Genomic DNA, 27519 nt, shown 5'->3' with positions numbered 1-27519 from the left:
ATATGGTTTATCACATTGATTGATTTGTGTTTATTGAAGAATCTTTGCATTTCTGGGATAACCCTGACTTGATCATGGTGTATGATCTTTTTAATGTGTTGTTGAATTCTGTTTGCTAGAATTTTGTTGAGGATTTTTGTGTTGATGTTCATCAGTGATACTGGCTTGTAATTTTCTTTTTTTGTGATGTCTTTGTCTGGTTTTGGTATCATGATGATGGTGGACTCATACAATGAGTTTGAAAGTGTTCCATCCTCTGCAGTTATTTGAAAGAGTTTCAGAAGGATCGGCATTAGCTCTACTCTGAATGTTTGATAGAAGTCAGCTGTGAAGCTGTCTGGTTCTGGGCTTTTGTTTTTGGGGAGATTTTTGAATCACAGCTTCGATTTCAGCCTAAAGCCAGTAGGTTCAGTTCAGTTCACTCACTCATCAAGAGTCGTGTCTGACTCTTGATGACCCCATGGACTGTAGCATGCCATGCTTCCCTGTTCATCACCAACTCCCAGAGCTTGCTCAGACTCATGTCCATCGAGACGGTGATGCCATCCAAAAGTCTCATCCTCTGTCATCCCCTTCTCCTGTCTTCAGTCTTTCCTAGCATCAGGGTCTTTCCCAATGAGTCAGTTCTTTGCATCAGGTGGCCAACGTATTGGAGTTTCAGCTTCAGCATCAGACCTTCCAATGAATATTCGGGACTGATTTCCTTTAGGGTTAACTGGTTTGATCTCCTTGCAGTCCAAGGGACTCTCAAAGAGTCTTCTCCAACACCACAGTTCAAAAGCATCAATTCTTTGGCGCTCAGCTTTCTTTGTGGTCCGACTCTCACATCCATACATGACTACTGGAAAAACCATAGCCTTGACTAGATGGACCTTTGTTGGCAAAGTAATGTCTCTGCTTTTTAATATGCTGTCTAGGTTGGTCAGAGCTTTTCTTCCAAGGAGCAAATGTCTTTTAATTTCATGGCTGCAGTCACCATCTGCAGTGATTTTGGAGCCCAAGGAAATAAAGTCTGTCATTGTTTCCATTGTTTCCCTATCTATTTGCCATGAAGTGATGGAACTGGATGCCATGATCTTCATTTTCTGAATGTTGAGTTTTAAGCCAACTTTTTTACTCTCCTCTTTTACTTGCATCAAGGGGCTCTTTAGTTCTTCTTCACTTTTCTGCCATAAGGGTGGCGTCCTCTGCATATCTGATTATTGATCTTTCTCCCGGCAGTCTTGATTCCAGCTTGTGCTTCATCCAGCCCGGCATTTCGTGTGATGTCTGTCCTCTCCTTGGAAGTTAAATAAGCAGGGTGACAATATACAGCCTTGATGTACTCCTTCCCCAGTTTGGAACCAGTCCATTGTTTCATGCCCAGTTCTAGCTGTTGTTTCTTGACCTACATACAGATTTCTCAGGAGGCAGGAAAGGTGGTCTGGTATTCCCATCTCTTTAAGAATTTTCCAGAGTCGGTTGTGATCCACACAGTCAAAGGCTTTCGCATAGTCAATAAAGCAAAAGTAGATGTTTTTCTGGAACTCTCTTGCTTTTCCTGTGATCCAGTGGATGCTGGCAATTTGATTGCTGGTTCCTCTGCCTTTTCTAAGTCCCGTTTGAACATCTGGAAGTTCTTTGTTCACTTACTGTTGAAGCCGCGTTTGGAGAATTTTGAGCTTTACTTTGCCTAGTGTGTGAGATGAGTGCAATTGTGTGGTAGTTTGAGCATTCTTTGGCATTGCACTTCTTTGGGATTGGAATGAAAACTGACCTTTACCAGTCCTGTGGCCACTGCTGAGTTTTCTCAATTTGCTGGCTTATTGAGTGCAGCACTTTTCACAGTGTCATCTTTTAGGACTTGAAGTAGCTCAGCTGGAATTCCATCACCTTCGCTAGCTTTGTTCGTAGTGATGCTTCCTAAGGCCCACTTGACTTTGGACTCCATGTTGTCTGGCTCTAGGTGAGTGATCACACTGTTGTGGTTATTGGGATCATTAAGATTTTTTTGTACAGTTCTTCTGTGTATTCTTGTCACTTCTTCTTAATATCTTCTGCTTTTGTTAGGTCCATACCATTTCTGTCCTTTATTGTGTCCATCTTTGCATGAAATGTTCCCTTGGTATCTCTGATTTTCTTTAAGAGATCTCTAGTCTTTCCTATTCTGTTGTTTTCCTCTATTTCTTTGCATTGATCACTGAGGACAGTTTTTTTAATCTCTCCTTGCTGTTCTTTGGAACCTTGCATTCAAATGGGTATATCTTTCCTTTTCTCCTTTGCCTTTAGCTTCTCTTCTTTCCTCAGCTATTTGTAAAGCCTCCTCGGACAACCATTTTACCTTTTTTTGCATTTCTTTTTCTTGTTCCCTGCCTCCTGTACAATGTCACGAACCTCTGTGCATTGTTCTTGGTGCTCTATCAGATCTAATCCCTTGAATCTGTTTGTCACTTATCACACTGTATAGTTATAAGGCATTTGATTTAGGTCATACCTGAATGGTCTAGTGATTTTCTGTTCTTCAATTTCAGTCTGAATTTTGTGATAAGGAGTTCATGATCTGAGCCACTGTCAGCTCCCAGTCTTATTTTTGCTGACTGGATAGGGTTTCTTCATCTTTGCACTTGATCTCTTAGCCAGAAGGCTGAGAAGCGATAGAGCTTCTCCACCTTTGGCTGCAAAGAATATAATCAGTCTAATTTCGGTATTGACCATCTGGTGATATCCATGTGTAGAGTCATCTCTTGTGTTGTTGGAAGAGGGTGTTTGCTGTGACCAGTGCGTTCTCTTGGCAAAACTCTGTTAACCTTTGCCCTGCTTCATTTTGTACTCCAAGGCCAAATTTGCCTGTTACTGCAGGTATCTCTTGACTTCTACTTTTGCATTCCAGTCCCCTATGATGAAAACGACTTCCTTTGGTGTTAGTTTTAGAAGATCTTGTAGGTCGTCATAGAATCATTCAACTTCAGCTTCTTCAGCGTTAGTGATTGGGGCTTAGACTTGGATTACTGTGATATTGAATGGTTTGCCTTGGAAACAGATCATTCTGTCATTTTTGAGATTGCAATCAAGTACTGCATTTCAGACTCTTTGTTGACTGTGAGGGCTACTCCATTTCTTCTAAGGGATTCTTGCCCAAAGTAGTACATAAAATGGTCATCTGAATTAAATTCACCCATTCCAATCCATTTTAGTTCACTGATTTCCTAAAATGTTGATGTTCACTCTTGCCATCTCCTGTTTGACCACTTGTAGCTTACCTTGATTAACGGACCTAACATTCCAGGTTCCTATGCAATATGGTTCTTCACAGCATTGGACCTTTATGTCAATACCAGTCACATCCACAACTGCGCGTTGTTTCCGCTTTGACTGTGTCTTCATTCTTTTTGTAGTTATTTCTCCGCTCTTCTCCAGCAGCATATTGGGCACCTACTGGCCTGGGGAGTTCATTTTTCAGTGTCACATGTTTTTGCCTTTTCATACTCTTCTTGGCATTCTCAAAGCAAGAATTCAGAAGTGGTTTGCCATTCCCTTCTCCAGTGGACCACATTTTGTTAGAACTCTTCACCATGACCTGTCCATCTTGGGTGGCCCTACATGGCATGGCTAATAGTTTCATTGAATCAGACAAGGCTGTGGTCCATGTGATAGTTTGGTTGATTTTCTGTGATTGTGGTTTTCATTCTGTCTGCCCTCTGATGAAATAAGGATAAGAGGCTTATGGAAACTTCCAGTATGTTAAACATGTTAATGTGTATTTTAAAACAACATGTTCTTCTTTTCTAGTCCACGTCCCCTGAAGTTCACTGAAAAGCCTAGACCAGGTGTTCAAATGCTGTGTTCTTCATTTAGTGTTGGTAAGATACCTTTAGTGTTTTTTTCTTAGTTTTGTTTTAGTTTTTTTGAGCAACCAACCACATTATGGCTAATGGCCTTTATCAGATAGATGGTGAATGACTTATGTTCATTTCATTAGATTTAACCTGTGATGTTAATTAGCCTTTTTCTTATCTTCTCCATTCTGACTTTCTTGGATTTTTCATAGTAATCAGAGCCAGGGATATAGGAGAACTGTCAAAAAGGACGCTTAAAGTGTCCAAATGAGCAGTTCCTCTGCCATGTGCCCCGTGTGTATGATAAGCCAAGATTGTGATTTTCTTTGAATTGCTGGTTTTGGGGAGTTTAGGTTTGTTTTACACACATCTTGTGAAATTATTCCTCTTTTTCTTTTTTTGTACAGTTGACTTGTGTGGTAACCTTTGTTTTGGGGAGAGGTCAAAGATTTTCCCCCATAGAAGTCTGAAAATGTGAACAAGTGAACTTCATATACCATAGCTATGTTTAGGTGTGTAAGTGTTAGTCACTTAGTCATGTCTGACTCTCTGTGATCCCGTGGACTGTAGCCCACCAGGCTGTTCTGTCCACTGGATTTTCCAAGCAAGAGTACTGGAGTGGGTTGCCATTTCCTTCTCCAGAAGACCTTCCTGACCCAGGGATGGAACCTGACCCGGGGATTGAACCCAGGTCTCCCACATTGCAGGCAGATTCTTTACCATCTAAGTCACCAGGATCCCCTAGGACTGTAAAGGGATTTAGAGAGCAGAGCCTGTTTTCATGCATTTTTGGAGTGGCAGCGTCTTAGTCCTTGTCACAACCAGTATGACAGAGGGAGATAATAAACATTTCCAGATTGAATTAACTTTTTAAAATTAAGTGTCATCTGATGTGTACACCCCCCCACCCCCACCCCCTGCTATAATACCACCAAACAGTTCTCTGATACTAGCTTGGCGTCCTACAATTCAACCCCATTCTGACACTGCCTGCCTAGGAAATAGTGTGAGACTGCACAGAATAAGGGCTCAGTCCTACAAGATTCCCAGACCACCTCCAGCCTCAGACCCGGTTGTCACCTTGCTTCTGCTGACGGGCTGTAGCTCAGAGGTTCCCACAACTTCTTCCTTGGATTTAGTTAATTTGCTGAAGCAGCTGACAGAAGTCCTTTCACTCAGTGGATTTTTGGTTTATTATGAAAGAACATAATTCAGGAATAGCTAGATGGAGGAGATGTTTAGGATAAAGTCTCTGGGAAGGAGGACTCTCCAGTCCTGCTATTCTTCTCTGATCTCCTCCTGTTCATCCACCTGGAACTCTCTGAGTCTTGCCCTTTGGGTTTCTTATGAGGCTTCATCACACAGGCACAGTTGGGTAACTCATTGGCCATAAGGATGGATTCAGCTCTCTCCCAGCCCTCTCTCCCAATCTCTATCACATGGCTGGTTCCTCTTCATATACTTTTCAAAAGTTACCTCATTAACATAAAGTCTGGTGTGATTGAAATGGGTTTGTTATATGAAAATCAAGACAGCAGTATCATTTCACTTAGGAAATTCTAAGGGTTTTAGGAGTTCAGCCAGAAACAGGGATGAAGACCAAATACAAATTTCTTCTAAAAATCATAACATCACAATATATTATGTTAATTTTTAAAAGTTCTTTATATAATGAGATGGATCTATTGAGATGAATTTACTTTTGGCATAGAGAGCTTACTTAAAATAGAAGTTTGGTTAAGGCATTTGTTACAAACTGGATTTTAAAACTTAAAATTTTTGTTTCAGGTGGTATGTTTCTAGCCACAGGTAGTACTGATCATGTAATCAGAATGTATTTTTTGGGTTTTGAAGCACCTGAAAAAATCGCAGAACTTGAAAGTCACACTGTAAGTCTTCATGCTTTAAAATTAAGTAAATTTTTAATATTCTTGTTGGTATATAGTCTCAATAACCATTATTGACTTTACTTTTAACTTAAATGGAGGAGGAATTGCATTTAAAGATGAAAGATGATACCGACAGGCTCAGCACCTGTCAGTATCTTACTGTGCTAATGCTTTACAGAGGTTATTTCTGCTTCAGGTCCATTTGATTGTGACAGTTGATTGGAGTGGATTAGGTTTGAACTGGGCCCGTTTATCTTAACCAAGCTCATGGAATTAGAATGCTGTTTTATTAACGTGCACTATAAGATAGATAACTCTCAGTGTTCTGGAGTACTGGTCAGCCGTCAGGTCATCTTTTTCTCCTTAAGGAAGTTCTGTGAAGTTATTTGATAAAAAACAGAATCACTTTCAAAGAAATTTTTGTTTGTTTGTTTTGCACATAATCAAGTGAATGCGACTTGTTTTCAGCTACTTAAACTTTTTTTTATCACTTTCTATCCATATTAATTTTGTAGATATAATTAATTGTAAATACAGGTTTAATTTTAGAAGCAGGCTGTTTTTTCTTTTTAAACCCTATGTGTCTGTCTTTGAGATAAAAGCTGTATCTTAGTCTGGTTTGATTTGTAGTTAGGCTCTTTGCTCTTAAACATACAATATATGTTTGAATGGCAGGGTTAAGCAGCAAGAGTGCAGATCTCTTGCTTTAAACCAAATGTGCTTCTAACTGTAGAACTGGGTGGGCTCTTTCTTTGTTTACAAACTATGTAGATGATTTCTTTTGTGTTTGGTTTTCTCCTCTCTTTAGGATAAAGTTGATAGCATCCAATTTTGTAACAGTGGTGATCGGTAAGTAAGTGTGAGTTTGTATTCATGAGTGTGTTTTTGGGTAAATGTGTTATGCTTCCTATTAGTGTAGCTTATATGTCACTTTGCAGTTATATATCATATGGCAGGCCCTTGTTAGTAACTGTAGTAATTGAAGAAAAAGTGTCTGACAGGGAGGAAGCAATGAAGTTTTTAGAACTGTAGTTTCTGCAGCCTCCTATATCCAAAGTAGTTCTTTAGCTCACTACTGGCTGTTTGATTTACAGGAGAATTAGGTATAAGGATAATGAAATTTCTTATATTTGAGTAGTTGTGTGAAAGTGAAAGCCGCTCAGTTGTGTCTAACTCTTTGCAACCCCATGGGCTCTACAGTCTATGGAATTCTCCAGACCACAATAGTGTAGTGGGTAGCCGTTCCCTTCTCCAGGGGATCTTCTCAACCCAGGGATTGAACCCAGGTCTCCCGCATTGCAGGTGAATTCTTTACCAGCTGAGCCACCAGGGATGCCCATTTTAATAGTTAAATCTTTTCTAATCAATTACTGTGATGTAATCTGCAACAAAATTATCCCTTAAATTATATCCTTTTTTGTGGTCCCCACTGTCTTTTCAGGTACCTTTTACCTCTTCTTTTTAACACTTAACTAAGTGATGGATTTATTTATACATAGTGACTAGCATGAAATTGAGTTTAGAATTTAAATGCTTATAATGGCACTTTTGCTCTTACTAATTCTTCCATTCATCTTTAGTTGTCCTTCCCTGCTCCCTAGTACTTATCACATATCTTTTCAAAACTACTTGACAAGGTAATGATTGGGTTTGAAATGTGCTTTACAATAGGGCCAGGCAAATCAGAGCAAACCAGATTTTCTCCTTTTAGATAGGCCGTAAATCCCCGTCTTTTTGAATTAACACCTGTAGATTTACCTGCAGTCAAGATAGCTACATTAAAAATTTTTTTGCTTGTGGTTTTAACTGTAGCCTTTGGTAGCATGTATGTAAGTAGATCTGTTTCTTTTATTTTAAGGTTCTTAAGTGGTAGCAGAGATGGAACAGCACGAATTTGGAGATTTGAACAGTTAGAATGGAGAAGCATCTTACTAGATATGGCCACTAGAATCTCAGGGTAAGTTGAGATGGTTTGTTTCTAAGTGGGTGCATACTGAATACTTGGTCTGTCTCTCTGGTTGGTTTTTCGCTTTGTTCAGGAACTAGAGCCACCTCCGATTTAAGTGAATGGCTCTCCTGCATGTCTGACACATACTTAAACCTGTTAAAATCTTAAGATTTATGTAGGAAAGAACACTGTATTTATTCCATTGTTCAAAGCATTGACTTCTTCTGAAGTGTTGCATTTAAAACCACCTACTGTTTTAAATATATAAATAAGTATGTCAAACATGGAGATTTTCAGAAAATTCTATTTTTCTGAAGATAGGATGGGACCTCCCTGGCAGTCCACTGTTTAAGACTCCAGGTTTCCACTGTAGGGACCATTGGTTCAATCCCTGATCAGGGAGCTAAGATCCTATAAGCCGGGAAAACAAAAATGAAGATACGATTTTTGGAATTCTTACTTTTTTTATTTTTCTTTTACTTACGTAAAGATCTAGAATTTTTTATTTATTTTATTATTTTTTAAATTTATTTATTTTAATTGGAGGCTAATTACTTTACAGTATTGTAGTGGTTTTGCCACACACTGACTTGAATCTTTAAAAAGTTACATTTTAAAAAGCCATATCTGGTTTGTAAATCCATGGCTGATTCATGTCAATGTATGACAAAAACCACTACAATATTGTAAAGTAACTAGCCTCCAGCTAATAAAAATAAATGGGAAAAAACTATATCTGGTTTAAAAAAAAAGTAAGCAAATACATTTTATTGTTTCGGTTTTTAAAAATTGATCTCCATTGGGAGTGATATTTTTATTTTACATGGTAAAATTTTGGTTTGTAAAATGGTATTGAAGGCAAATTTGTCTTAACTGTGGCCCCTCACCCCCATCTAACACTCCAGAGTCTCAAACATTTTCAGCAGCTTTGAGATAATTTTAGTATTTCCCAAGATAGATATTATAAATTTCAAATACATTGTGTTTTTGAATTTGTACCTACTGGGAGACTGTATAGGTGGTGGGAAGAATATGAGTTTTGGAGTCAGAACTTTGCTCAAGTACCATGTACACTTTTTATAGCTATATCATTTTGAGACCATCACAATCTGTTTCATCATCTGGGAGATGAAACTACCTGCTTGTAAGAACTATTGGCAATTGAAAATCCTATGCACATTTGTCGCAGAACTTGGTGTGGTAGTGGTGGTTCAGTTGCTAAGTCATGTCTGACTGTTGCGACCCCATGGACTAGCCCGCCAGGCCCCGCCGCCCGTGGACTAGCTCGCCAGGCCCCTCTGTCCACGGGGTTTCCCAGGCAAGAATACTGGAGTGGGTTGCCATTTCCTCCTCCAGGGGATCTTCCTGACCGAGGAGTTGAATCTGGGTCTCTTGCATTGCAGGCAGATTCTTTAATGAGTGAGCTGCGAGGGAAGCCTAGTCTACTTGGTGTAGAGTAGGCATATCACTGTTTTTAGCATTTTTTCTGGAAAATGTTACACATTCTGTTGTTTAGAAATCTTCATATCTGCTTTATTTTTAGTAATAGTAGGAGAAATTAACTCATTCTCCACTGTGACTCAAACAGTTGTATTGGATTTCAAAGTAAATTTGATATTAATATTTTTGTGGAATGACCTGTGGTAAAGAATGGAAAGAACACATACTAGAAATCTGATAATCCCTGTTCACAAACAAATCTTTACCGTTACTTAAAAATGTTACATCTGGATATTCAGCATCTTAGTGTGAAAGTGAATAATAATGAATGAATAACAGTGAAGAAAATTTGAAACTGTATTCATGTATGAACAGCTACTTCATTAGGCAAAATAGGAACATTATTGTAAAAACTTGAATAAAATTTTTAAAATACTTTATTTGGCTGCCTTGGGCCTTGCCTGATGGCATGTGGACTCCTCCTGAACTCAGATTGAACCCACGTCCTGCGTTGACAGGATTCCTTATCACTGGGTCACCAAGGAGGTTCAGAATTTTTTTAAATGAGACTGAGAACTGTTTAGTTTTCTTATTGCTATACTCTCTTCATGGAGAGAACTTTTCCTGTATTTCCCCTCTTGGTAGAAATATTCTTTTCTCATTTAAAGTTTTACCTCTTTTCGAATCTTGAAAAGCAGTGTTTTCTATGTGTATAAATTGATGGATATATTTGTTCTAGTGTTCTGATCTTGACTGATCAATTTGATGAAATGCAACATGTCTGTTAGTAAATTCAGGTGAAGCGTGGAAATCCTAGCTTGTATTCCATTTTGTCTCTTGTGTTACACTTCCTCTGACCAGTCTAGTTAGAATTATTTAGTCTTTTGTGTTCCATTGTGCTTACACAGGTAGCTGTCACATAGCACTCCTTCTTGTAGCTGTTTTCTTTAAAATACATGTTTATTTTATGTTTATACTTTCTTAGAATGTGCTGTATGACTTCAGAAGCAGCTAGGTTCTCCCCCCACCCCTCCATACTACTGACTGCTGTATTTTACACAGAATGTGCATATTGCTTTCATGAAGGCAGCAAAACATTGCAGACATGTGTATATAAGACCCTTCTTGCCAAGGGAGCCGTAGGAACAGTCTGTAGGAAGTGTAAAGAGATAGTTCAGCACACTGAAAGTCTGTCAGGCACTTTTCTAGACATTGGGGGCATGAAGGTGAATTACCTTCTTCCTGTCTTCCACGTAGTTGAAAATATTACCGATAAGCCTTGCAGTCAAGAGAAAAGGAATCCTAGGTGTAGAGAAAAGCTTTGCTTTTATGAATAATGGTCGTGTTCTGGAATCTGCCTATATTCAGCCTCTGAACTGTTCCTGGATCATCCCTTTCCCCTTGGGATCTTGCCCTCATCTGTTAGTAGATAACCTCTTGTGGGTCAGACGTGATAAACTCTTGTGATGTGGCTAAAGTGTGGACGTGAGCTAGATTATTTACTATTTTTGTATTGATGAGGGATTGTGTAGCCTCCTACGCATATAGCACTGCACATGTTGTATTTTTTTTTCTTAGAGATTTATCTTTGGAAGAGGAAAGGTTTATGAAACCCAAAGTAACAATGATAGCTTGGAATCAGAATGATAGCATTGTTGTCACAGCTGTGAATGATCATGTCCTCAAAGTGTGGAATTCTTATACTGGACAGCTGCTTCATAACCTGTTGGTAGGTAGTTTTATAACATACAACAAATAAAGATTTTTTTTTTTAACTTAAAAAACCTGTTTCATTTATATTATCAAATGAATAGAAATTTGTATATATACTAATGTATAAATCACTGTAATTAATGCATTTTCAAAAGCCCTTAGATACTGTGACAGCATGGGCTTTTAATTTTAAACTTATAACTTGCAGACCCTCCTTAACTATATGACTTTGTTGAATAAAGGGACATGCTGATGAAGTATTTGTTTTGGAGACACATCCCTTTGATTCCAGAATTATGTTATCTGCAGGACATGATGGCAGCATATTCATATGGGATATCACAAAAGGCACCAAGATGAAACATTATTTCAATATGGTAAGTGGGGGGAGTATGTGTCTCCATGCCTGTTTGCACTTGTTTCAAATGTTTGGATAAGGACATGTAGCCGAAACCAATCTGCATGTTTTTGGCAGTTTGTATTTCTAGAGATCAGGGTGCTACTTTATTTAAGGCTGATAAATATCTGATAGTCATACATACAAACGTACATATGTAAGTGAACTCTCTATAACTAATTCACACGAGGGAAGGATTTTCAAAATTTATTTATTTAGCTTTGTATCTGTGAATGTGTTCCTGTGTTTAAATTGGCAAAATTATGTATGGTAATTCACACTTTTTCACTATTTAAATTTATTAAAATACCTGCTAATAAAAAATAATATTCAGTAAAGTCCTCTCAGGAGTCAAACATCATTTTTTGTTTCCTCAGTTTTTTTCTTTTTGCACACAAATATTTGAAAGCCAGATTATGACCTTATTGCATATTTTTAGAATTTCTTATTCATAGCTGCAATATGGTTACCAAAAATCAGCAAATTTAACATTGATAAGGTAGCATTACCTAATCCAGTTTACATTCAAAATTTGTCAGTTGTCCTAAAAATGCCTTTATAGTTATGTTTTACCCCTTGGACTAATTCAGGATCATGCATCATATTAAGTAGTTATGTATTTCCACTTCTGTAAAATCAGTAATCCTTCACCCTGCATATCTTGCCTTTTTACAGACAAGTAATATTATAGGATATTTGTTTTTTCTGGTATTTCCTCATGATGTAATACTGTTGTATATTTTTTGATAAAAAAAATGATAATGTGCCCTCCATGCATTATATTAGGAGGCTAATGATGTTTATATGTTCCACTATTAATGTGATAATTAGAAGTATTTGGTTAAGGTGACATCTGCCAAGTTTTTGCACTAATTTTTTAAATGTTTCTTTTCTTTGTAATTTTTAAGCTGATTTTTTTTCCAGAGACTGTGTAAATGTCTGTTTCCTCATTAAACTTTCACAGATATCAATATCCATTGGAGATTTTCTGATGGCATCATTCTTTACAGAATTATTAGTTGGCGTTCTTACACATAGTTTTTTGTTTTTACTCTTTTCACATACAGTTTTGTAATCCCTTCTCATTTTATGTAAAGAATGCTTTTCAAGCCTTTAAATATTTTTTAAGAATTTGTAAATGTATGTTTGATGGTAAATTCAGCCTTTCTTAGAAGAAAATTACTTATGTAGTTAATTTGCTATTGTTGAGTATTTCAGTAGTTTCTAAAACTTGCACAGCAGCAACAGTTTGAATATATATGGCTGTGTATGTCGATCCCTGATTATTTCCTTGGGATAAATTCTGAGGGGAATGTATAAAAGGACTTATACATGGTTAAGACTTTTGAGACGCACACATTGATAGGTTTTCTAAAATTACTCTTTATGTATATTGAGACCCAGTTCAAAGGCTAATTAATTTTTGAGGCAGTACAGTAGCATCCTACAGATGAGTGATTCTTAGACCTTTTGATTGAAAACCATCTTCGTCCATGTGTTCCATGTTTTTGCTCTTTTTTTTTTTTTACCTTTAAAATTTTAATTTTAATATGCTTACATTGGACAGTTTAACTCTCTAAAGTGTTTTATTTACTAACATTAAATGCACTAAAACAACTCAAATAGCATAAAGTACATTGTTAGGCATCTCTGAATGTTGCATCTCTGTTCAGAATCCTTGGAAAAGAAAGAAGCCTTCTTTAGTTTTTCTGTGGCCTTAAAACTCATATGTACATCCATCTTCTTAATTGTCCTTTAAAACTCAATAGGAACATCCTAAATTTAATCTGTTTAAACAGAAGACTACATTAATTCAGGCTTTAAACAGAATATAATCTAAAATAACCACTAGGACTAAGAGTAACCTGTTAAGTCTCAAATGGACAATGATGATTTTATTTCTAGTCAGACGCCAAAAATTGGCCTTGTAGGCTGAATAATTCTTACCTTTACTGATGACCTGAGAGTCTCCTAATTCTTGGGTTTTAAGCTACTAATGAGACAGTATTTCATTAAAAAAGTAGTAAACGTAGTGTGACATTGAAGTGTTCCCCGGACACAGTTGCAGGTTTTTTGTTTTTTTTTTTTGCGGCTGCCGCCGCCAGCAACAACAACAGCAGCAGCCTATTTTTGTTTTATCAGGAATGATTGTGTAGGACTCTTCAGACAGCAGATAAAAAGCGGCGTGTGTCTTGCTCTGCCTAGGTAGGTTTGCCCATTTGGGAAACTTCCTTCTCAGTAGGTACCCTTAGCAGAGCTTTTGGTGAGGTTAGTTGCACATGTGTGGTAGCAAAGTAGCTGCCACCAGTTTTGCCTGACCAGCCCAGGGCTTTTGCCTCCCCACCTGCCTTTGCTTTACTTGGACTGAGAGTCTCAGGTCAAGGGGGCATTATCTTATTCAGCAGGTCCCTAAGTATCCTGATATCTTAATTTTCCCCCCCATTTTGTTAAAGGCACTCTTTCATGTGTGGTATAGCAGAAGTGAATTGTTTTTCAAGTGGGTATTTAGGTATGTATGAGAATTTGTTCTGGCAATGAAAATAGATACTTCTGTTTTGTTTGGGTGGATGATTCCTTTTTCCAGTACTGATTTAGGTTAACTTGTCCTAGATTTTAATTATTATTTATAGGCTGTGACAACAAGTATGTGTAGCTCTATACTAATGAGTTATTGAAACATCTCATTTAACTATAAATTGTTAATACTAAACTAATCGAATATAGAGTTAAAATAACAAGAATAAAGCAGTTTAGAAGTTACCTATTTAAGGCAACATTCATGAAAGTGAAAGTTGTTCAGTCATGTCTCACTCTGCCACCGCATGGACTGTACAGTCCATGGAATTCTCCAGGCCAGAATACTGGAGTGGGTAGCCTTTCCCTTTTACAGGGTATCTTCCTGACCCAGGAATCGAACCAGGGTCTCGTGCATTGCAGGCGGATTCTTTACCAACTTGAGTTATGAGGGAAGCCCAACCTTCACGACACACTTAGAAATTTGTGGCAGTCTGAAGTAAGGTAGTTGCAGGTGTAAGAATTTACATATGCACCCTTGAGACTTTTGCAGCATTACCAATTTTGCATGGTGGTTAGTCATCTAGGTGAAAAGCTTAAACTCCATAAAAGTATTGATTTTAATTCATGAGTAACAAACTTTATTCATTTTTAATCATTTCCCATGTAAGTTATTAATCAATAGATTTTTGTTATGTACTAAAAAGTTTATGGAAGTTTCATTCTCCTGTAAGACATAAAGAAGGCCTTCACTTTGGGTTGGTCATGGCAAATAGATGGGGAAACAGTGGAAACAGTGTCAGACTTTATTTTTTGGGGCTCCAAAGTCACTGCAGATGGTGATTGCAGCCATGAAATTAAAAGACACTTACTCCTTGGAAGGAAAGTTATGACCAACCTAGACAGCATATTAAAAAGCAGAGACATTACTTTGCCAACAAAGGTCCATCTAGACAAGGCTATGGCTTTTCCATTGGTCATCTATGGATGTGAGAGTTGGACGGTAAAGAAAGCTGAGTGCCGAAAAATTGATGCTTTTGAAGTGTGGTGTTGGAGAAGACTCTTGAGAGTCCCTTGGACTGCAAGGAGATCCAACCAGTCTGTCCTAAAAGGAGATCAGTCCTGGTTGTTCATTGGAAGGACTGATGCTGAAGCTGAAACTCCAGTACTTTGGCCACCTGATGAGAAGAGTTGACTCATTGGAAAAGACCCTGATGCTGGGAGGGATTGGGGGCAGGAGGAGAAGGGGACGACAGAAGATGGGATGGCTGGATGGCATCACTGACAAGATGGACATGAGTTTGAGTAAACTCCGGGAGTTGGTGATGGACAGGGAGGCCTGGCGTGCTGCGATTCATGGGGTTGCAAAGAGTCGGACATGACTGAGTGACTGGACTGAACTGAACTGATGATCCTTCATTTGATCATTTTGAGAACTAATTCTTAGAAGATCTTTCAAGGTTTGTTCTAGACCAGTGATATCTAAAGTGAATTTTACTTTTTGAAAATATTGATGTGCTTAATGAAAAATTCGTTTTTAAATATTTTTTTCAGAAGTTAAGATGTTACATAGAAATGGTCATAAAATTTTCCATCTTTGTTTCCTAGATTGAAGGACAAGGACATGGAGCTGTCTTTGATTGTAAGTTTTCACAGGATGGACAGCATTTTGCCTGTACAGATTCTCACGGTCACCTTCTGATATTTGGTTTTGGATGCAGCAAGCCATATGAAAAGGTCATTGTACATACTTTCATAGAGCATGTAAATAGTTAAGAACGATGTTTTAAAAATAGGTTAGATGTATTGTTTTGATTTTTTATCCTTTCTAATAAAATTAACTGGTTAATATTTATGTTCTTTAACATGTTTAATCCTCAAAATTTCAGTCTGTAAACTTTCCATTTCTAGATTCCTGACCAGATGTTCTTCCATACTGACTATCGACCACTGATTAGGGATTCTAACAATTACGTCTTAGATGAGCAGACTCAGCAGGCCCCTCACCTTATGCCTCCACCATTCTTGGTAGATGTAGATGGAAACCCTCATCCAACTAAGTATCAGCGATTAGTGCCTGGCCGAGAAAATTCTGCAGATGAACATTTGGTTCCACAACTAGGCTATGTGGCAACAAGTAAGTGCTAAACCTTTAAAAAATTTTTTTTTAAATTTGAAAAATGTGAGTAATAATACAGAGAACTCCTGTACTTTCAGATTTACCAGTCCTTAATATTTTGCAATGTTTGTTTTATTATTCTATCTCTAGATAGATATCATTGTTGTGACCCACTTGAGACTTAAGTTCTGGGCCTCATGTCCATTTACCCCTAAATACTTCAGTATGTATTTTTTAAGAACAAATATGTTTTCTTATATAATCATGAACAGTTATCAAAAATAGAACATTTAACATTTATGCTATTATATAGCTAGCCTGTAATCAAATTTTGTTACTCTAATAATGCCTGTTACAGCTTTTTTTCCCTCCCCAGTGTAGATTTTAATTTGGGAAGTTCAGGTTGTGCATTTTTTAAGAGCACAACATAAATGATGTAGTCTTTTTGGAGTATCATGTCAGGATGCCTATGGCTGTGTTTCATCCAGTTATTGATGATGTTGACTTTGAACACTGGGTATCTGCCAAAGTGCTCCACTCTGAAGGTTTTTTCCTCTTTGTAATTATTTAGTAACTTGAGTAAATAACCTATTCCTTTTCTAACTTTACCTGGAAGTTTGAAGATCCATTGGTAATTCTTGTCTGAATCAGTTGTTGTTCTGAAGGTTGCGAAATGGTTTTCCAACTCTTTTATCATTGCTTCTTCATTTTATCATTAGCTGACCATCTACTATTCTCCCATTTATTAAGTTTTGGTCTGGATTTCTGGGTTGTTATATAGTGTGTTAAAATCCAGTACTGTCATTACTTAGTTGCTCATGTTATCCTTGGATTTGGCTGTGGAAACCCTTTAGGCTGAGTTTTGTGTCCTTTCCCAAGTCCCCATCATTTCCTTGAACACTAACTTTCTGGCAGAGGAGGTTCCAGTTCGATCTTGTCCTTCGCCTGTCTTAGCCAAGGGCAGAGGTGTTTTGCTTTGTTTTGTTTTTGTTCATAGCAGTGTAGCATTTTTCTCTGGTATTCTTGTACTGAGCAAAGAAAAAAAGATACGTGTGTGCAATGAAGTGGTAGGGGGTACAAGAGGGAGGGGACGTGTATACCTGTGACTTGATTCATATTGATGTATGGCAGAAAACAACACAACATTATAAAGCAGTTATCCTCCAATTAAAAATAAAAAAAGATACTTTTGTTTGGATGAGGATTGATTTGCTGAAACTTGAAGGTTAAAGATTTACAATCACCATATGTTTACTCTTCCAAATTCTTTTTATTAGTTTGATTAAATACTTTATGTACAACAAAATTCACCACTTTTAAGTGTGTAATTCAAATGAATTAAGAAATGTTAAGACAGTCATGTAAGCCACCACCACAATGCAAATAACAGAGCATTTCCAGTGCCCCCAGAAATTCTCCTGAGCCTCTGTAGAATTATTCCTCTCCCTTCTCCTGGCCCCTTTTAATGACTGTTGTTGTCACTTTAATTTTTCCTTTTAAAGGAATTTTATATGAATGAAATCATACAATATGTAGTCTGTGGTGTCTGGCTTCTTTAACTTAGCATGGTGCTTTTGAGATTCATTCCTGTTGTTGCAGGTATCAGTCTTTTTTTTTTTCCCCATGTTTAGTGATCATGTACCATTGTGTGGATATACATTATTTATCCATTCACTAGTAGCTGGAGAACACTTGGCTTTTTCCCATTTTGTGGCTATTTTAAGGAGTGCTGAAATATCCAACTATCCTGTGGATTTGTCTAATTTTTTTCCTTCGATTCAATCAGTTTTTGCTTTATTGTTTTAAAATTCTGTTATTATGTAAATACACATTTCAGATTGTGCTCTTGGTGAATTAATTCTTTCATCATTATGAAATGTCCCTGTTTATTCTTGGGAGAGTATTTCTTGTTTTGAAGACTATTTGTTTCATATTAATGTAAATAATCCAGCTTTTTAAAATTAGTGTTATCATGGCGTATCTTTTCAGTTCTTCTAACCAGTCTGCATACTTTAGTCTTCCCGCTTGCTCCCAGACCCTGACCTCTGTCTCTCCACTCAGTGTGATTTCTGGATGGTGTTTGGGTTCCCTCTCCTTGGTCTGCAGCTTGGAAATTGCCTCCAGGCTGTTACCTGGAGCAGTCCAAAGACTGGACTCTTGTCTTCTCAGGGGGCCCAGTTATCCAGTATTTGAAAGCCCTTCTTTCTTGTATTCTTTCCAGTGCTGTAGTATTTTGTAGTGAAAGAATACTGTAGCATTGAAGCCTTCTTAAATATTTGAATGGTGGTTGCATTATGCCAGATAGAAACCAGTATCATTCTTGATGGTGTTCGCCAAGCTTACATCTAAGTTCAGGGCCAGGAGAGAAGTGTAACATGGGTTTTGGGGGAGAGGGGAGAGGATTAGAAGTCTCCTTTTCTCTTCTTTTCCCTTTGGTTCCATGTTGTGATCTTAGGAATGTTATGTTACTCCTGGTTCTAATGAAAGTCTTTTTATCCTTTTAGATTAGGGCTCCACTTCTGCTTTTCTTAGCTCATTTTTTTTTTTTTTTTTGACAGTCATCAAAAAAGCTTCAGTAATTTTTATTTAGCTCTTTTAGGTTCTTCATTGATTTCCGTAGTAAAATGGAGATGTTACCTGAGACACAAGGGAATCTAACTCATGTAGTAGGATAGAAGTATTCTTTTTTTCCCTGAAATAGTATGACATTTTTCAGTTTCTCATGTGTTACTATGGATGCAAGTATACAAGTATATCTTTGCATTCTTTTTGCCTAATACCCTATTAATCTCAATTTGTTAGAATTCTGCTTATAAGCTTGTGTGGTTGGAAGGTCTATGTTCTGTGTTCAAAGAAGGTGTATTTTATGGTGGGAGGAAAAGTAAAGAATTGTTTTTGTATGAAAATGTTACTGTCTTAAGTACGTTTCAAGACCCCAAAACCATCCAGCACTTCTTCTCCATTAACACTAACTATGACTGTATTAAATATCTCTGAAAATGTATTATTTGAAAAATAAAGAAGCAAAGACACTTAAAAAAATCTGATTTTGTACCTGAAGAATTACAGCTGCAGTTCGGAGTGGTCATTTGCTGAAGGCCAAAAAGGTGTTACTCACTCTTTTTTATTTCTTAAGACTAAGGAAATGCCATTGCTTTTCTCTACATCAGAGACTGAGTTGTATAGAAAACTCAGAGGTATACAATGAAGTCCAGTTGATTCTTTGTTGATCTATTACAGTCAGAGACCTTGGGAAATAAGATTTAATGAAATAATTGTATAAATAAGAGGCATTGATCTGAAACAGAAAAACAAGATTTTCGCTGAAATGTGTTTTCCTCTACTTACTTCGACGGATTTCAGAAGCTCTGTTGAGGTTTTTGTGGAACTTAGTACTGTAAAGTTGGTTTTGAATCTTTTCTCTCACTTAATTAGTTGTGAAAATAAAGGCTCTCTTTAATGATTATTTTTGGAAAACAAGTCTTCTGACAGTTGCTAATGTCATTTTAATTGTAACTTGTTGAAAGGTTTTTTTTCCATCTTTGTATATATTATGATTTGATATTCATTCATTGAATTTGCAGGTGATGGAGAGGTAATAGAACAAATTATAAGCCTGCAAACCAATGATAATGGTGAACGAAGCCCAGAGCGCAGTGTCCTGGATGGAATGATAAGACAGTTGCAGCAGCAGCAAGATCAGAGAATGGGAGCAGGTCAGGAGGCTATTCCAAGTGGACTTTCAAATGGGGAAGAAACACCCCGAAGAGGTAAGAAATACAGCAGAGGTATTTTGCCTTAACATGGCTAGATTGAAATTGAAGAATAAATGAAGTCATTGTCCCTTGCATGCAGTGTGAAAAACTTTAAGCAGTATACATTTACAACTTTGAGCAGAAGTCTGGAGGATAGCTTTATGAGGTATAAGGTTGATGGACTAACAAATGAACGTTTGAATTTCAGGTACTTTGAAAGGCTGTTGAAGTCTTTTTGCTCTAAAATAAGAGTATTTACAAAATTATATTGTTTTGAGTTAAAAAGAGAGAACAAACTGTTTTCTAAAGGAAACATTAGGCTTCCTTTTTATATAATCTTTTAAAAAGTTAATTGAGTAGAGCCCTAATGTTTCTTATAGAATTAGAAAGCTTGCAGTAAATTTCAGGGCAGAGTACTTAATACTGGAATGTGGTAATAATTATAATAATGGAAATAATCTAGAAGAGATGGTGATTGTTATGCAGCTGAACTCTGGGAAAGTTAAAACCCTGTGGAAGATTAGAGCTTTTTGAGTCCATAAAATGCTATAAAATTTCCTATCTCTTTATTGCTCTGTGCTCTGTTCTGATCAGTTTCTTCAGCTCTTTCTGCCCTTTCACTCTTGCTCTCTTTCATCTAATCTGCCTCATAACTAGACTAGATTTTTTATTATTATTTTTTGTTTTGCCACATGACTGATGGGGTCTAGTTTCCTGGCCAGGAATCAAACCCAGGTCCTCGGCAGTAAAAGCAGAGAGTTGCAACCGCTGGGCTCCAGAAAACTCGGAGAGCTTTAGATTTTTATTTGAAGTGACTGTTAGGTCTGGAAGTTTCATTAATTCTCTTTAAAATCAGTGCGTTATACTTTAAGTTTTACTTCTTTTATATATTTAGTTGTTTTGGTTTCTAGCAGCACAGAATTGTGTCTGTCAAAACTTTGTTCTTGGAACCCCTGGTAGTTGAGTGACTGAGACTCCATGCTGTTGGTGCAGGGGGCCTGGGTTCAATCCCTGGTCAGGGAACTAAATCCTGCATGCTACAGCTAAGACCAGGTATAGCCACGTAAATAAGTAAATACTTAACAACAGCAACAAAACTCTCAAATTTTGTTATTGACATAGTCTTATTGGTTCACAGATGCTCTTCATTTTCTTTTTTTTTTTTTAATCATGATAATAATACACATCTTTTTATGTGGTCCTGCCCTATTTCCCTCTCCCAAGATGATAATTCTGTTGATCCTTCCTTTGAATTCTAAAAATAGACTTGACATTCTTAAATGTATTAATAAAAAGCATTTGTTTTTAAACTTCATAAAAAGGTTTATAAAGGGAACTTTGTGTCTGATTCTTTGTGACCCCAGGGACTGCAGCACTCCAGGCTTCTCTATCCTCCTCTGTCTCCTGGAGTTTGCTCAGATTCATGTCCATTGAGTTGGTGATGCCATCCAACCATCTCATCCTCTGTTGTTGCCTTTTCCACCTGCCCTCAATCTTTCCCAGCATCGGGGTCTTTTCCAGTGAGTTGGGTCTTTTCCAGTGAGTTGGCTCTTTGCATCATGTTCCAAAGTATTGGGACTTCAGCTTTAGGAACAGCCCTTCCAATGAATATTCAAGGTTGATTTTCTTTAGGATTGACTGGTTTGATCTCATTGCTGTCCAAGGGACTTCTCCCAGAGTCTTCTCTAGGACCACAATTTGAAAGCATCAATTCTTTGGCGCTCCGCCTCTGTGATCCAGCTCTCACAGTCATACCTGACTACTGGAAAAACCATATAGCTTTGACTAGGCAGATCTCTGTTAGCAAACTGGTCTCTGCTTTTTAATATGCTGTATTGGTTTGTCAGGCTTTTCTTCCAGGGAGGAAGCGTTTTTTAATTTCATGGCTGCAGTCACCATCTGCAATGATTTTGGAGCCCAAGTAAACAAAATCTGTCACTGCTTCCATTATTTTCCCATCTATTTGCCATGAAGTGATGGGACTGGATGCCATGATCTTAGTTTTTTGAATGTTGAGTTTTAAGCCAGCTTCTCCACTCTCCTCTTTCACCCTCGTCAAGAGGCTCTTTAGTTCCTCTTCACTTTCTGCCATTAGAATGCTGTATTTTTAAGATTGATCAGTTATTGCATTGGATTAGTTTTGACTGTTGTGTACTCTGTTGTATGCCTATATCTGATTTTATTCACTCAATCTCTTGATGGATTTGTGGGTACTTTTGAGAATTTGCTAATCTCAAACAAATGATATTAAGAGTCTTGTATGGTTCTCATATACACTTGAAATAATTTCTGTCTCTGGTATTCTTTTTCATATATTTTAGAGCAAGTTGGAGATACTGTGAACTTTATCCCTTCAGACATGATTCTGTATCTTCCAAGAACCAGAAACATTTTTATACGTTCATAATACAGTGATCGTAGGTCAACAAACTATAATACTATACAGTGTACAAACTATAAAATACTGCTACTTAATGTACAGTCTTCATATTTCATCACTTGTTCCAAAATTGTCCTTCAGGGCTTTTTAAAATTTTAGGATTTAATCAAGCCTTAGTTGTTGTGTTTAGTTATTATCCCTCCTAATTTAGAATAGTTCCCTCATGGCGTTGGTACTTACGAGAGTGCAGGCCTGTTATTTCACAGATTTTCCCTCAATTCCCTGAATGTGTCTAATTATCTTATAATTGGATTCAGGTTCAATATTTTAGGCAAGAATACTGGAGAAGGAAATGGCAACCCGCTCCAGTACTCCTGCCTGGAAAATTCCATGGATGGAGAAGCCTGGTAAGCGACAGTCCATGGGGTTGCAAAGAGTTGGACATGACTGAGCGACTTCACTTTTTTACTTTCTGTAGTTTCTTTTGGAGAAGGAAATGGCAGCCCACTCCAGTGTTCTTGCCTGGAGAATCCCACAGACAGAGGGTCCTGGTGGGCTACAGTCTATGGGGTTGCAAAGAGTCGGACACGACTACACAACTAACACACACACACACACATAGTTGCTGCTGTGTTTATCTCAGTGCATCAGAGCAAGTGATACAAGATATGTATGAATTCTTTTCACACCTTGCTTTTTTCCTTTACAGTATGTTCTATAAATCACTTCTATCCATTCATAGAACTCTTCTTCATTCCTTTGTATAGCTTCATAGTATTCCACTATGTGGAATAACAGTTCTTTGTAATTAATCTGTTTATGGTCACTCATGTTACTTTTCATACTTTCAACAGCAAGTATGAAAAGTAACCTGAGATAAGTTACCTGTGCATATGTTTTCTTCAAATTGGAGAATAATGCTGTGACTTGGGCAGTTAAATTTAGAATTTATTTTTAGTTCTAAATGCAAAAATTGTTTCTTAAACATCAGTATGTTTCAATATAAATTTTGGATTAATAGAAGGCTCACTTAACAATTTTTAATAGATGAAGTATAGTGTGTTGTGCAGTACAAACTGGTTCACATTTGATCAGTAAACAGAATGTTGTATGTAGAAGAGTGCAGAAGTTGCATTCACTCATATTTGAATTTTATCCTGGGCACGGAGAGCTGGCGTATTTGAAGTAAAATTGAATAGCCTCCTTCAGTTCAGTTCAGTTTAGTCGCTCAGTCATGTCTGACTCTTCGCGACCCCATGAACCACAGCACGCCAGGCTTGCCTGTCCGTCACCAACTCCTGGAGTTTACTCAAACTCATCTCCATGGAGTCAGTGATGCCATCCAACCATCTCATCCTCTGTTGTCCCCTTCTCCTCCTGCCTTAAATCTTTCCCAGCATCAGGGTCTTTTCAAATGAGTCAACTCTTCACATGAGGTGGCCAAAAAGTATATAGCCCCCAGTTAGTAGCAGGGTCCTCTTCACTCTTCTTTTTTTTTTTTTACTTTCTTTAAAAAAAATATTTTTAAATTTGAGTATAGTTGCTTTACAACATTGTGTTAATTTCTTCTGTGCAGCAAAGTGAATAGCTATACATATAGATATATCCCCTCTTCTTTGGAATTTCTTTCCATCTAGGTCACCACAGAGCATTGAGGAGAGTTCCCTGTGCTCACCCTGTATTTTAAGGAAACAAGTACTTGCCTGGGCTTCCCCCCACAACCCCTCAGGGTGGTCTCCATCCTTCGTGACTTGCAGCTCCTGGAGGTTACCCTGCGGCCTCCTGTGAGCCATCCCAGCTCTGCGCAGGCTCAGGGCTCCGTGTTGTCCGCATTGCTCTGTTACCCGAGCTCCACTTCAGGTGCTGCCGGCATTTCCCCACTTCACATTTTTGTGAATTTTTAATAATGGTCTCTGGCAGGCTGCCTGCCCGAGTGGCTTAGATTATCTCTTTAGGTCATAAATAATGTTTGTTATTAGATCTCTTATTATCAAGCCACCACAGTTTGAGACATCTATTTGCATTGCTGATTTTTCGAGAAAGATGATATTTTAGCTTGCACTTTTGAGGAAGGCAAGGTTTTTAGGACTGCAAGTATAACATTATTATAGAAAATGCTTGTAACATAAAATTCAGAAAGTCTAGTAAAAATGGAAAATGATGTTAATAGTCATGTTTTGTGTTCTACATTTTAATCTCAGTCACATTAAAAGTTCTTTTTTCCAAAGTTTTTTCAGTAGATCTTTTATTTTGGTTCGTATCATGTTAGGAATGTATATGCACATTAGATTGAAGTTTGTTTTGCAGTCATTCTTTACAACTTTTTCCTAGGTTTTAGAAGACTAAGCTTAGACATCCAGTCTCCTCCAAATATTGGTCTGCGTCGTAGTGGACAAGTGGAAGGTGTCCGTCAGATGCACCAGAATGCTCCGCGCAGTCAGATGGCTACGGAGCGTGACCTGCAGGCCTGGAAGCGAAGAGTGGTTGTCCCAGAGGTACCACTAGGCATATTTAGGTTTGTTTTAGGATATCTATTAATAATTGTTTATATCTATGAAAATATATCTATATGGTTATTTACACATAGTTAAATTTTTAATGGTATAAATAATCATATACATATATTTTAGTAATGGATTGGGATATATTTTAATTGTGGTAGGAAAATGTCATAAGTGTTCTCTAACTTTTTACTGTGGTAAGTTTTTTCATAACTCATCTTGTTTCATCTACATAAACACCTGCCTTTTCTTCCTTCAGTATTATTTTGAAGGATGTTTCAGACTTCCATTTTGTCCAAAAGTTTATCAGTATGTAATTTCTAAAGATAATTACTTATCTTAAAATAAAACCATAGTGCCATTGTCATATCTTTAAAAAAAAAAAAAACAATTCCTCAATAGAACCAAATAGCCAGTGTTTAAATTTCTAGTTATTCCAAATGTCTTATTTTTAGTTTTATGTGAGATTATTTCGTAAGTGGTAAAATTCCATCAGAAGGCACATAATTTCCTTTTTTTTTTGTGGTAGCAGGTATTGATGCTGACTACCCTAGATGCATTAATTCTTTAGAGATTATAAAAGAGTGATATTTCAGCTGAGTTCTTTATTATCTTGGATACTTCTAAACAAAAATTTACCCACTTCTATTATTTGATCATCTAGTAGTAAAGTTTGTATAAAAAGCAGGATACTGCTTGCTGATTTTGCTTTATTTACCTTCAAAATAAAAATTTATTCCTTTATGTCCTAGAGTGGCCAGTTCATATGTGTTTGTGTTTTTCACTGTATTAATCACACTGTTGTGATATAGCTATTTCTAATGTCCTTATTGATATTTAAGTTTTTCCATCTCTGGCCAGGAGGAGCTTCTGCAAGTTGGCCCTGGAGTCCTTTTGAAATGATGTAGTAGCCTTGCATATCGTCTTTGATGTCAGGCATGACAGGGTTACAGATTGATTTTGTAAATTTCTTTACCTAGATCTAGGATCAGTCTTTCCTCTTAAGTAACCCTATTCTCTTTTAGGGAAAAATGATATCTCCTAAGTATGCTGTGGATGGTAGGATTTTCCTTGTACTGAATTGTACTATACTGATTTTCAAGTTACCACAATGGAGGCAGCAGATACTATTTTTGTTGATATCTAAAACCTTTCAGCATTCTGTCATGTTTGTGTCTCATAATAACTAATACCTTGAAGATAATTTTGTGTAAGTTTTCGTTTAGCCAGAAGAGTCAGGGATTAGTATTTTATGATACTTATATTTTATACAGTGAATTTAAGAATGTTTATAAGTATACAGTAAACTGGTGAAAAGCAAAATCTGAAATTGGGATAAGAAATACAGAAAATCACCACCATGTATGTAGTATGCTATAATTAAGCCTTAAAATTTGTCTTGAGTTGCATGATCATTGAAACTGAAAGTGTCATTTTGCTATACTTTTTGTTGTCAAAATCAAGGGAAGCAAACAGTTATCAGAAATGAAAGTCCTAAAGAATAGTTCCTTAAACAAGCATTTCTTTTGTTTTTTCTAAATACTTTTATTTATTTTTGGTGATGCTGTATCTTCCTTGCTGGGTGCAGGCATTCTCTAGCTGTGGCAAGTTGGGGCTTCTTATTGTGGTGTGCAGGCTTCTCATTGCAGTGGCTCCTCTTGTTGCAGAGCACAGGCTCTAGGGCACAGTCTCCATAGTTTTGGTGCATGAGCTTATTTGCTCCAAGGCATGTGGAATCCTCCTGGACCAGGGGTTGAATCCTGGTGTCCCCTGCACTGGCAGGCAGATTCGTATCCATTGTGCCACCAGGGAAGTCTCAGAATTCCCTGGATTGGAAAGATCCCCTGGAGGAGGGCATGGCAGCTCCAGTATTCTTGGCTAGAGAATCCCATGGACAGAGGAGCCTGGCGGGCTACAGTCCACGGGGTCACAAAGAGTCGGACACGACTGAAGTGACCTAGCATGGCATGGCATGGTTCTGTTTGGGGCTAACGTTCAGGTATATAGTTTGTCTAAATCCAATAAATAGAAATTATGTTCATTCTAAATGAATGAGTGAATCACATATATGTATTGTGATCTTTCATAATGTTACTTTTCTTAACTGACCACCTCACATAGGTGTGGAATCACATACAGTTGAGCGTGGTGCTTTTGAAGATCTAGAATCTTCCTTTGCTTTATTATTGATTGAAAATAAATTGTGTGTAGTGGTTCACTGTCAAAACAAAGGGAGGTGTCCAGGTATAGGGTAGGAGTTTGATTTGGCTACAAGTGAAAAACCTCATGGTAGTTCCTTAAATACATATACTGCTGGTGAAATTGATTACTTGTGAAGGGGAGTCTGATTTAGAACTCCCCTGTGGATAATGTTTGGCTGTCATATGAGTGTGGGCTGCTGATGTATTTTGAGAAAAAAGTGATTTCCTTGGAAATCAGTCTTTGTCTTTATATCATTTATGCTTATACTCATTTCAGTGTTTACTTATATCTTAGAGCATGGGTACAAAGTCAGTTTTGAAACTTTCTCGTGGAATTTTAAAGTGAGCACACAAAGCATAAAGCCATGTTTTCAACAACATATTTGAGAAAAAAGACATTTAGTTACTTGAACTCTCTAGTGGTGAAGAAGGAAAATGATCTTCATTGCCAAAGACCCCTTGCTCTGTAATTTGTCACAGCAGCATTATAAATTTTCTTTTGTGTCATGTGAGTGAAATATAGGTGATTAGAAGAACCAGTAACATTGCTGTTCTGGTTTCTAGAAATTATAAAATGAGAAGTGTTAAGTTTGGAGAAGGATTCTGCTCTTATTTTTTCTTTAGAGACTAGAATTGCAATTTTGAAAAATCATAGGTATATTTTGAGTAGCTAATGTGAGAGATCCTGTTCAGATTGGTCCTCATAGGGCCAAGCAGAACATAAATGAATGAATATTTCTGTGTTAGATATGAAAAATAGGACCTCCTAGTTGCCTGTAAGATATTGTTTATATTAAGTTCCTTGCAAACTACTGTTTGACTTAAGTTTTATTATAACTTTAGGAAT

The 27519-nt window shown here is 37.3% G+C and overlaps 1 protein-coding gene across 1 annotated transcript in view; it reads left to right on the top strand.

Annotated features, from left to right (window-relative positions):
* Window positions 1-27519, top strand: part of BRWD1 (bromodomain and WD repeat domain containing 1) — a 123660-nt gene that overhangs the window by 31653 nt on the left and 64488 nt on the right. The window contains exons 10-19 of the mRNA XM_043474437.1: window positions 3769-3839; window positions 5604-5704; window positions 6513-6553; window positions 7563-7661; window positions 10671-10821; window positions 11048-11182; window positions 15325-15453; window positions 15628-15853; window positions 19420-19605; window positions 24302-24485. Coding sequence (XP_043330372.1) covers window positions 3769-3839; window positions 5604-5704; window positions 6513-6553; window positions 7563-7661; window positions 10671-10821; window positions 11048-11182; window positions 15325-15453; window positions 15628-15853; window positions 19420-19605; window positions 24302-24485 — 1323 coding nt within the window. The remainder of the gene's footprint in view (window positions 1-3768; window positions 3840-5603; window positions 5705-6512; window positions 6554-7562; window positions 7662-10670; window positions 10822-11047; window positions 11183-15324; window positions 15454-15627; window positions 15854-19419; window positions 19606-24301; window positions 24486-27519) is intronic.

The sequence above is a fragment of the Cervus canadensis genome, chromosome 7 (assembly GCF_019320065.1).
Source record: "Cervus canadensis isolate Bull #8, Minnesota chromosome 7, ASM1932006v1, whole genome shotgun sequence".
Classification (NCBI taxonomy): Eukaryota; Metazoa; Chordata; class Mammalia; order Artiodactyla; family Cervidae; genus Cervus; species Cervus canadensis.
This window is presented reverse-complemented; position numbering and strand designations above follow the sequence as displayed.